The following is a 12,605-nucleotide window of genomic DNA, read 5'->3' on the forward strand; positions in this document are numbered from 1 at the left end:
TAGAGGTTTTGGCTGTCACAGAGTGGCCCAACTGTAGAAGCTGGTGTGGGCTCACAGTGGGCCTGCCGAGAAGTATAATATCACAAGAAAAGTAAGAGGTTAGATCACATATGAAGACTCACAGTTATCAAGGATCCTAGATTACACAACCGGTTTGCACTCAACTAGTAACCTAAAGGTTCACAGTTTGAACCTACTTGGCAGTACCGTGGAAGAAAGGCCTGGAGATCTGCTTCTATTAAGATTACCACCAAGAAAACCCTAAGAAGCAATTCTACTCCGTAACACCTGGGGTACCCATGAGTTGGAATCGACTCGACAGCAACAGGTTTGGTTGTTTGGGTATTTGGTCATTAAGAGAGACATTGATAAACTGATTCCTTTTTATTGAAAATAATAGGAATAAATAAAATTTATAGTTTAACAAATTGGGGGTGTTTATTCAGAAAAGAGAAGACTGGGAGACTCTGACAGCTATTTTATAACTGAAAGGGTATCACGTGGAATAAAAATTTGACTTACACTTAATTGCTTCAGAGAACAGCACTAGGACCAATGGTTAGAAGTTAATGGGGAGCATATTTTATCTCAATGTGAGAAAATTTTCTAACGATTGGAGCTATTAAATAAATTGAGTTGCCTTATAAGGCTGTAGGACTCAGCTCACTGAAAGCATTCAAGTGAGGCTAGATGACTGCTTGTCATGAATTTAGTGAAGGGGGTTTTTACATCGGGAGATTAGCCAAGTTACCTCTATGTTTCTTTTCAACTCTAAAATTCTATGAGTATATGTTACCTATTAAAGGCTAATATACAAAAATAGATTTCACTTCAAAATCACTTCAAAATAGTACCTTAGTTTCCTTTTAAAATGATTTAAATTCATAATATTCTGTGTACTTAATAAATGTTACCTTATTAAATTCAACAAAGATGTTCTGAGCATTTATGAGTGTCACAAGAAAAAAAAATTCTTCGCAAGAGAATCTTACAAAGATTTTCAAATGCTGGAAAATAACATTTTAGAAAGATTTCTAGTACATAGACTATTCTGTGCCATAGATAGCAGATGGAAGAGAGAATAAAAACAAGAGCAATTTCTTTATGATTACGCAAGGAGTTAGAGAATGTGTCAGGGAGGTGGCTGATTGCCTGATTTTGCATAACCTAATTGAGGTTATTATTATTTTTAAACGTGGGTTTGTTGTGCTAATTAACTATAAACACATGGTATGTAAAATGCATGCTTCTAGAGTAAATCAATGTACCTCTAACATGCACCCATATTTCATAGCTTTATCCACACAAATAAACCTCCTATGGAAGTGCCGTAAAGCAAACACAATTTTGCAAATTGCGTATCACTAGCGGTAGAGCTGATACACCATTTTCCCGTCATTATCCCTGACATTTCACTCACAATGATGATGAGAGGCATTTTCAAATAGGAAATTTCTTCCACGGAACTGATTAATGTGATGAAGTGCTGTATAGAAATGAGGAAAAGCATAAAATGTCTGCAATTCGTAACTTTTAATTTTATCTATACACAAATGTCTTCCGTAACATGAGGCTGAAACTAATAACACAGAAACCAAGATGTGCAAGCCAACAAACATTTTTTTGCACCTACTATGTTCCAGGTGGAGCCCTGGTGGCACTGTAGTTAAGCATTAGGCTGCTAACCAAAAGGTTGGCCATTTGAATCCACCAGCCATTCCTTGGAAACCCTATGAGGCAGTTCTACTCTGTCCTATAGGGTCACTATGAATCAGAATCAACTCAAGGGCAACGGTTTTTTTTTTTTTTTCTGGATGTTCTAGGTGTCCTGCGGGAAACAAAGATTAAATAAGACAGAGCACTTGCATTTTCACAGCTGCCTAAGAACTGAGTTATATTTAATTTCAGTATACTCAAAAGGTCCCAAGTGCACTCTTTAGCTCCATCAACCAATTTCTACCACGCCAATAAGGTCTTTTAGCCATATTCCCCACATCCCGCGTAGCTTCTTATTTAACATTACTGTATATACCTATTTTCCTTTTCGCACCAAATCCATTAAGTGGTTTATGCTCATTATGTATTGAATTTTCAGAATTTAAGTTGCCATCGTGTAATTTGCACTAATTTCGTAAAATACCTGTCAAAATATTTTCATTTCTGAATGTGAAACTAGCCCTGAAAAAACACAAAAGTTCTTATACAGGCCAATTTTAAAAAAGGAAAAAAATATAACAAAAGCAAATAGCTCTATTCTTGACAACTGAGCCATGTGTTCTATATTACATAAACCAAACCAAAACCCACTGCTGAGGAGTCGATTCCAACTCATAGCAACCCTACAGGACAGAGTAGAACTGCCCCGTGGAGTTTCCAAGGAGCACCTGGCAGATTCAAACTTCCGACCTTTTGGTTAGCAGCTGTAGCACCAGGGTTTCCACACAGAAATGAGAAATCATAGAATGTTCAAGATATAGGGTTGTAAGATCATCTAGTTCAGATATGGCAAATACAAGGCACTAATGATCCTGCCCCTGGCAGACATCACTAATCAATCACATTACTCTTTGTCACTGAGCTGGTATTCTCAACAAAGCTCCAGAAAGTCACTACCGATTTACCAGGCTTAGCACTAGAAGTGGAACTTGTCTGCCATCCCTGTTCTGGTTCAATCACTTTACTTCACAGGTAAGGAGACAGACCTGGGAAGATAAAATGACTTCTCTCAAAATTAAACAGGCTGTGCTCCAACTCAAACTTCTTCTGACTCAAAATCAGAGTTTTTCATTATCACATCCTTCTTTTCTAATCTGCCCTTGATAAACTCTTGGTTTGATGACTAGAAATTTTTATTCAGTACTCATCAATTGCTTTATCACTGAAGTGTCTACATAATTTATATTTTATGAAGACTTGAAGCATTTCCTCTCTTCTCTTACTGATAAGTATTTTGAAGTAAGAGATTTAGTGATTTTGTTTTTTCATGGCGCTGTGGTTTGGGGGCTTATAATCATCTCAGGCAATGTCAGAAAGAAGGCCTAATCAAGGTCTATAGGAAAAGATCAGTGATGAAGGAGAGGAGGCTCTGAAATTTTTCATTTGATGAAGGAGGCTAATGGAAAAGGAAAAAAGTACCATACCACAAAATGAGGCTAAAGTAATAGAAGAAGAGGAAAAAGTGAAAGACTCGGAAAGGAATGATAATAATAATAAATCTAGAGAATTTTTTTTACAAATGGAAGGAAAATCACCAAGGAGAGGTACAACAAATTAGGTCTCTGAGTATATTAGGCAAAGTGGCAAAATTGGCTTCTCCAGCATGTGTGTGTAATGGACAACACTGTTCATACCTTTTTGTCGGAATCATGAAAAACAGGCTTAAAATTTTGTGTTTTGTTTGCTTTATAGATTTTATTTTCACTTTTCTTTTCAAAGGTTAGCTTTCTCTTTAATGAAAAGACTGCTTTTCACCTTGTCAGATACATATGACTGAATCAGAAACTTTTTTTCACCAGCACACTGAATTGTGATTTTTTAAAAATTTGGACCTTGGAGCTGTCTCTCTGAACTAAAACTTCCCAAAGTCCTTTCCTAGCAACACAGGCTGCCGAGGCACGAAAACCGGTTACTCTACCTTAACCACGTTATTCTCTGTCTGCCTTCTTTGGCCTCCTCACCATTTTAAGCTCTTGCCCACAGTGAAACTCTCCTTCTCTGGATGTGGATGCACTAGTCCACTGAGGGCCCTTGGGTCCCTGTACAAAAAAAGGACCCGATGAAGAGTCTTACTCCCACTGAGGAACTATCTGAATGACAACAATGACAGCGTAGTAACAGCAATAACCTTTACTCTACAGTTCCTAAGCCTTTTTATGCATTATCTCATATAATTCTTAAAACCTATGAGGCAGACATATTATTACTATGCTCATTTAACAGACCAAATGAGCTTCGGAAAGGTTAGGTAATATACGTAAGGCCCAGGTATAAGTGGCAGAACTCATTGCTGTTGAGTCAACTCTGACTCATGGCAGCCCTACAGGACAGAGGAGAACTGCCCCATAGGGTTTCCAAGGAGCAGCACTGGTGGATTCACACCGTTGACCATTTGGTTAGCAGCCGGGCTCTTAACCGCTGTGCCACCAGGGCTCCAGTAAGTGGCAAAACGAGGATTAAAACCCAGATCCTTTTGACTCTTTTTCCTAAAAAAGCAAACTTAAAAAGGAAGCATGAAGCAGACTTTGTCTGAAGCAGAGCTCAGGCAGTTAAGATGGCTTGTGCCACACACTTTTGGAAAGGAACTTGTTAATATGGCTCAAAAGCCATGAAAACAATGTCTATTTGACACAGTAATCTCAGTTTTGGAAATCTATTTTAAGGAAGTTATCTAAAATATGGAAAAAATTATAGGCATGAAAGCTATTTATGGTGGTATTATTTATAATACCTTAAAGATGGAATTGGACAATGAAAAAGGAAGGCAGAAGAACTGATGCATTCAAATTGTGGTTTTGGTGAAGGATATTGACTATATCATGGACTGCTACAAGAATGAACAAATCAGCTTAGAAGAACTACAGCCAGAATGTTCCTTAGAAATGAGGATGGCAAGACTTCTACTTTGGACACGTCATTAGGAAAGACCAATTGCTTGAAAATGACATCATGTTCAATAAAGTAGAAATCAGCAAAAACGAGGGAAACCCTCATGGAGACGGACTAACACAACAGTCACAACAATGAACTCATACACACCAATGATCATAAAGATGGTGCAGGACCAAGCTACGTTTTGTTCTGTTATACATATGGTCGCCATGAATCACAGCTGACTCAATGGCAACTAAAAACAACAAAGACAGAAACAACCTATTAGTCCAAAAAGAGGCGAATGATAACATAAACAATAACATAGTCTGTTAATGAAATAACTAGTTATTAAAAGCATAAAGATTATGCAGTTACAATTTTAAAATGTACACTTATATAAGGCATAGTGAAGAAAAAAATAATTCAAAATTGTCTGTTATGATGACAAATATGTAAAAAATGCTTTAGAGAGACTGGAAATGAATACTTAGAAAGTGTAACAGTTGCTGTGTGGGACAGAAGCACAGCTAAGGTTTGCCCCCTCATTTTTCATAAAATTATTTCAGAATTTCAAAATAATTTTCATGAAGGTATAGCCTTCAAGATTAGAACCAAGTGCTGGTTTGGAACAACTAGTGAAGACATCTATAGTTCTGGGGCTGGAAAGCCTTGGTCAGAGTCTAGTCAGATTACATGTACTGATGGTGACCACAGGAAAATGTCAGAATCCATGAAAATGAATACAGGAAAATGGACGTTAAAGCAGAAGAAGGAACTTGAGGGACAGTTTTTTTTTTTTTTATGGAGCTACCATGGATACTGGTGTTTACTCTAACCTAAGGCATGAGGAAAATGCCATGGGTGGTGACATGAAGAAGGAGATGTGTGGGGAAAATACCAGGAGCTGATGTGAAGGAGGCAATCTCCATTTCAGTAAATAACTACCCTGAACCAAAGCACTCACACTCATGCTCCCAGCCAGACCCCGGCATTACCACCTTCTCTGATATCCCATGACCTTGTACACACCCTCTTTAGTTCTTGACATCTTCTGAGAGCACAGGAAAGTGTGCATGGAATCCTACCACCTAGAAAAAGCAACTTACTTCTCTACAACCTCCAAACAGAGAAAACTCAAGTTCACAATGACAATCCTGGGGTGTAAGAAATCTCCTGGTAATGATAAAAGATTAGATTAGTTGTTCTAAAAGCTAGCTGCACTTCAGAATCACCTGAGAAGCTTGGTAAAAATATTTTTTTTCCTGGGACTTCACCCTGTGATGTTGACTTGGTAGCTTTATTTTGGTACTGAAGAATCTATATTTTTAACAAGCACCCTGGGTATTACAGACATTTAGGCACCTCCTTGGAAACTGTATGGGGCAGTTCTGCTCTGTCCTATAGGGTCACTATGAGTCAGAATCGACTCAATAGCAATGGGGTTTTTTTGAGGGGGGGGACTAAGCTACACATGGTATAATTTTAGGTTTTAGTACAGCATATAGTATTTTAATTTACCAAACACAATGGATAGTCTTACCAGAAATATTTACTTTAGCAGAATACCCATTCCCAATCATGCCAGTAAGAAAATTTACTATACCTGGTAATCCAGCATGCAAAAGCTTGGAAAAAACTGACGAATTCGAGATTCAAAAAAATAGGGGAAAATCCAGAAAATGGGTAATTCTTTGCGACTGTCATCTAGTGGATCACAAAAAAAAGGGGAGGAAGAGTCAGAAATTGGCATTAAATAAAAAATAAAATCGATAACTATAATTGGAAAACTTCTGGTATCAGGAGAAACTGCAATTGTTCAATAAAGTTAAATCTCATACAAAAGGTAAACTCAAATCTCATACAAAAAAATTTCTCATACAAAAGAATGTTCATCAGAGTGACATTTACAACCTGACTTTCCCAAAGGTCAACGGGGATGTTCTTTTATATAAACACAGGTACAAACAGTATATAAAATAATTCTTATAATTATAAGGAGCCCTGATGGCACAACATTTAAGCACTCACTGCTAACTGAAAGATCAGCAGTTCGAACCCCCCCCAGCAGCTCTGCAGGACAAAAACCTAGTGATCTGCCCCTTAAAAGATTACAGCCTAGGAAACCCTATGGGACAGTTCTACTCTGTCATATGGGGTTGGTAAGAGTCAAATCAACTCAATGGCACCTAATAATAGTGACATAATCAAGGTACAACAATGACATAATCAAGGTAAAGGCAAAGATATTAACAACAAAGTGGGAAATAAAAAAGGACTGTCACTTTGGAACACAAAGGTAGCTCTGTTGCAGTGGATAGAAGCCTGACCTAGGCCTTACATCTAAATCCTAGTTCTGCCACACCTCACTATCTTGTTTCCAAGGGTGAATCAATCTTCTGAATTGTGAAAGATCCTTAGAAACAATCTTAGCAAAATTAATTTTTATGAGTGGCAGGACATAGAGCTATTATTTACACCCAGTATAGGCTAGGCACTATGCTAGGCTGCTGTTGTTAGGTACCATTGAGTCAGTTCGGACACTGTGACTCTATGTACAACAGAATGAAACACTGCCTGGCCCTACACCATCCTCACAAGCGTTATGTTTAAGCCCACTGTTGCAGCCACTGTGTCAATCCATCTCATCAGGGGTCTTCCTCTTTTTTCACTGACCATACTGACTCCTTAAAACAATCCTTCATCAGGTATTAATAACCCCATTTTACAAACGGGGAAACAGAAGCCCCAGATGTCAAGTAACAAGCTCAAGCCCACCGTACTACATGGCAGAACCAGAATGCAGGCCCACAGAAGTTCTTTATTCCCTCCCCAATAACACTGATTGTATCCAGTCTGATAAGTGGACTTTAGAACCGCAAATAAGTGGAATACTTAAGACTATGAGTCACATTTCAGATTTTGTTTGCGTTCCACCCCCAATGCATACATCTTATGTAGCATACTTAATGGAGACGCTCGATCACATAAACCCCGACACTTACAAGTTATCAATTTGCAAACTAGAAACTCTATCTTAAAAAATGATTGTGCTAACTAGGTGATTACATAAAATACTTTGAAGTCCTAAGCCATTTTAAGTGAAGAATAACACAAGGCCATGAAGCCATCTTCAGGGTTGGGTATCTGGGTGTCACTGAGAAGCACTATTAGGCTGCTAGATGTCTGACCTCCACACCCCAATCCTGGCAAAATTTAGAGCTCTGGGCAAGAGCCTGGTTCCCTCTGAGAGTTTGGGGAAAGACTTCAAGAGCGGGAAATGTCAGGCTCACGTGGGCAGAGACTTGTGTCCGTCCTGTTCACTACTCTATTCCCAGCACCTGAACACTCAGTAAATATTCACTGATTGAAGGACAACGCTCACTGCTGTCCTTTATAACGTCCTCTATCCCCACCAAAACCTAATATTTTACCTATAAGCCATTTTAAAAACACATGATTAGGATAACATCAAGTGTATCATGATAATAAAGTTTGCCACATCACTGAATAAAACAAACAAACCACCCCCCCTCCAAAAAATAAGCCTGTTTAAAAAAAGACACGCACTCAAGACTTGCACATTTTCTCAGTGCTCTGATGCACGGGGCTCTGCTAGTATTTCACAGGCAGCAGATGCATGTTTATTTTGCAGTAAGTAATAAATCACACACCTTGGCTTTGACCTTCTTTCCACAGAGCAATTAACTTCTTGAACGTAACAGCCAGAGGTTCAACCAGGCCGCCAAATGGAGGATCTGTCACCATAATGACTCCTTTGCCTTCATCCTCCTGTAAAAATGCTCTGCATTTTTCAAGGGCAGCCTAGAACAAATAAAACTTACTTTGAATCACCAACCTTTCAGCTAGTAGTTGAATGCTTAGCCATTTGCACCATCCAGGGACTCCTGCAGACACCTAGTAGATACTTACTGAGTGACTGATTAGTAGATGGTAAAGCTACTGAAAAACTTAACTTGGAGTGGGTAGGAAAAGGGAGATGTTAAACTCATTGAAACACTAGTTTTCTGCATATCAATTCCTACAGCTGCAATGCTACTGAGCGACTGCCCCTAACACATAGAGTAAGGACAGCCTGTGCTGGAGGGCTGTTTTCTTCTAGGAAAGATGAAGTGAAAGCTCACTCTTTCCAGCTTATTCTAACAGTTGGCTTATAAAATTTATTCTATAAAGTCATTCTGTAAACTTTCAATGTTATTTAGAATTTTCTGGAAAAAGGCTAGTTACATGTTACCTTTTTAAAATATATAAAATCACTAGCCAAGAGTTAGGTATTTAATTTTACTCTTTTTTTGTCCTTATTCAAAATACAAAGCAAAATCATGTATGGTGTTAAAAAAAAAAAAAAATCACTAGCCCACCACTGCACCATCAAGTAGTAATATAAATTTGATTACTTAATTTACTATGTCACTAGTCCCGACCTCACCCCTGACTCAACACCCCAGAGTGTCAACTGGCCCTACTGGAAACCTCCACATCAGTACTCCACCAGCCCCCAAAATTCAACATTTTCCAACTTTACTTCCAAAAGGAGTAAAATACAAATTCAGGCTACACCACCAAGTCATCTTTGACTTCTCCTCAGTACACCTTATCATTAAGTCTTCTCGTTGCCATCTGTGAAATGCCTAGAGAACCCATTTCTCTCCTCTTTCGGTCCTAGTTGAGTGGTCTCTCATCATCTCCTGTCAAGAGATTTTCACCCCCTGTTATGTTTCATCTAATCAGTTGTGAAATCCTAGTGATTCTCAACCACATAAACCTTTTGGGAAACGGTGAAATACATCTAATCCTAACTGCTGTTTATTTCAATATTCGGTTTTATCAGCTATCATGGCTAAGACATACATATCTCAATACTAAACTGACTCAAATGAAAGGAATACATCGTTGGCTGTACTTACCAACACAGAAGATTTATTTTTTAATCCCATCCAACAGTTTAGAGCCTGTTTCCATTTCCTGAATGCTTATAGCTTTTCAGCCTTGTTAATCACGGTCTCATTTTATCATTAGCTAATACCCCAAAATACAATATATACTTAGAGCATGATTAAGACTTCAAAAAAAATACATATGCATATATCTGCAGGTATGCTTCAAGTAGCGTTCTTGATAATTTTAAAGCATTTCTGAGCATCTTCCTGACAGATTACTTGGGCGGCTAAAGTTTTTATTTTGTAATAGTCTGACAAAGAGCTCAAACTAGAAGTATCAACTCTGCTATGTTGTTTGTCTGTAGTGTCATTACTTACATCATACTAAAAGTAGCTTTTTTAAAGCTACTTGTCTAATTTTTTTAAGGATTTGTTTAATAAAACCATAAATCTTCTTAACTGGGACATGGCATTTATCAGAGAGACAGACACTCAACAACTAACCACACAATAAATTACTTAATTACAATACAATAAGTCTATAAAGGAGTCCTTGGGTGGAGCAATGGTTAAGCGCTGGACTACTAACCAAAAGGTTGGCAGTTCAAACCCACCCAGAGGTGCCTCAGAAGTGAGGCCTGGCAATCTGCTTACCAAAAGGTCACCAAACCCCTTGCCAATGAGTCGATTCCGACTCATAGCAACCCTATAAGACAGAGCAGAACTGTCCCACAGAATTTCCAAGGAGCGCCTGGTAGATTCCAACTGCCAACCTTTAGTTAGCAGCCGTAGCACTTAACCACTACGCTACCAGGGTTTCCGAAGGTCACAGCCAATGAAAACTCTATAGAGGAATTCTACTCTGACACACATAGGGTCGCCATGAGTCAGAGTCAACTCAGCAGCTACTAACAAGTAACAATAAGAAGTCTATAAAGGAGAACTTGACCTTGTCTGGGGGCTAGGGGGACGCTTAAGGGAGTGATGTTTGAACAGTGCTCTGGAAGACGAGTTCAAGTTAACAAGGCAACAAGAGAGAAGGCAGAGGGAACAGTATACGTAAAGGTGGCGTGAAGGAGATCTGACCAGTTCAAGGTGAAAGCCAGGTGCCCTGAGCACAAACACCAAAGGGGGGAACAGGGAGAGAAGAGGATGGAGAGGTAACAGGGTTCAGATCCCACAGAGCTGCACGGGCCTTGGTAAGAGTGTGGTCTTTATCCCAAAAGCAGCGGCAAGTCATGAAAGGTGAATGACATAATCACTTCTGGGTACTCAATAAATACTTGGTGAATTAATAAAAAATAAATATCAATAAATGAGGGAACAGTCACAATTTGATCTTGAGGAAGCTGAGAAAAATAACAAAAAGTGTATCCTTGAATTTGTTATTCCACAATAAAACAAGAAAGAGACAGTGGTTATAACTCTTACCTTTCCATCAAAGAAATGATGGTTAAACATGTTATAATGGCAAAAGCTATCTTCCATATAAAACTGTGAATACCTGTAAAATAATTGTTTTTATTATTGGAGTTACTTGCCTAGTTACAGCTTTACATTAAATAAATACAAGCCAAATTTTAAAACTATGAAAGTGTACCTTTAATAAAATAAATTTCAACATTCTTTAGTTTTTTGAAATAAAGCATACTTTCTGAAAATCTGAAGTCTTCAACAATGGATGGGTAACAGACTTAAAGTATCTCCCAAGTTGAGCAAACCAGTGGCAAAACCACAGGATACTCATACATAAAATACACGTGTTGCTATGGCCTAGAATTTGACTGATAGGCTTTATGCGATTTAGGCTTGAGATGGGTTGGCAATTATAATACATCTTTCATAGTTAATCATTTTAAAGGAAATGCGAATCAACATTTCTGCTGAACAGCTGTTATTTTTTTCTGTAGTTAACAAAAAAAGGATTTAGTACGCACAAAGTTTTCTCGACTGATTAATGTAGATTAGCTTATAAAATATGGTTGTCGACACATGAGAAAAAAGTATGTACATGTCATATTTACTGAATTAGTGCGAGGAAAAAGGGATGTTTAGTACTGGTTAAATTATTTTATTCTTTTAACATACTACAGACAGTCCTGACTTATAACATATTTGAGTTACAATGAACCAACTTACGGCCAACCTTTTTTTTTTGTACACCTTACGGTTAATAGCACTATGTACTACGTACAGTGTTGTAGTGCCTCATTTGCTGATGTTACCACTCGCAGATGTTCAATTTTATGAGTTATTGTTCAAAACACTGCCATACACTAAGTCAGGGGCTTCAGTTGCTTCAAAACATGGAGTCAAATGCTGATCACTTTGCTAAAGTCAACAGGCAGTTTCAGGAAGTAGTAAGATGTTACCATAAAATACACGAAGAAAAAAAAGTACCATAGGGACAAGTCTCACTTATCTGACTACAAATGCCATCCCCGCTCCCACAGATGATCCAAATGACCCAGAACCTTCCACAAATGGAGTTATTACCACAACTGACAAAATGCCAATGCCACCCAACTCGTCTTCACTGGCGGGTAAATTTTTATGATTTGTGTTTTATGTATTAAAATATATCTGTAAGTTTATATGTAATGTTTCCAACCCCCAAAGATCGGATTTATAAAGAAACTGATAATAAAAGACAATAATAATGAAAACTAAAAGAAAAAAAAATGAGGTTTTCAACTTTCGTCACAACCAACTTACAAGAGAGTCAGTTAGGAACTACCTGTACTTTAAAATGCCATGAGCAACGAATGAGAGTCTTCTTAAAACCAAATAGGTTAACTAGTAAAGAATGTTTGCCTTCGGCATTATGCTCTTTTAAGATCAATCTATATAGGAGCAAATTGACAACAGCAACTCCAAAGATTACATAGGAACCTTAGGGGGTAGTGAGTTTATGTTAATGGGGAAGGAAGAACTCAGAGGAGGAAGGTAAAAATGGCTGTACAACTCAAAGAATGTAATCGATGTCAGCGAACTATACATGCAGAAAACTGTTAAATCGATGTATGTTTTGCTGTGTATATTTAACAATGAAAAAAGAAATAAATTATGAAAAATAAAAGGCAAACTCAATAAGCCCGTGAGGAGCTTTTAAAAAAT

At 37.9% G+C, this 12,605-nt stretch overlaps 1 protein-coding gene across 7 annotated transcripts in view; it reads right to left on the minus strand.

The window, feature by feature from the left end:
* ZCCHC4 (zinc finger CCHC-type containing 4) overlaps nt 1-12,605 on the minus strand; it is a 55,231-nt gene that overhangs the window by 15,035 nt on the left and 27,591 nt on the right. For 6 of the 7 annotated variants that reach the window (XR_010322161.1, XM_023549768.2, XM_023549769.2 and 3 more), the window contains exons 6-9: nt 10,920-10,992; nt 8,262-8,412; nt 6,194-6,294; nt 3,678-3,755 (exon numbers count right to left, since the gene is read on the minus strand). Coding sequence is in view for 6 of the 7 variants with exons in the window: in XM_023549768.2 (XP_023405536.1) it covers nt 3,678-3,755; nt 6,194-6,294; nt 8,262-8,412; nt 10,920-10,992 (403 nt within the window). In the remaining variant the exon portion in view is untranslated. The remainder of the gene's footprint in view (nt 1-3,677; nt 3,756-6,193; nt 6,295-8,261; nt 8,413-10,919; nt 10,993-12,605) is intronic. The other variant, XM_064286002.1, reaches the window with a different exon arrangement.

This window comes from Loxodonta africana, chromosome 5, assembly GCF_030014295.1.
Source record: "Loxodonta africana isolate mLoxAfr1 chromosome 5, mLoxAfr1.hap2, whole genome shotgun sequence".
Classification (NCBI taxonomy): Eukaryota; Metazoa; Chordata; class Mammalia; order Proboscidea; family Elephantidae; genus Loxodonta; species Loxodonta africana.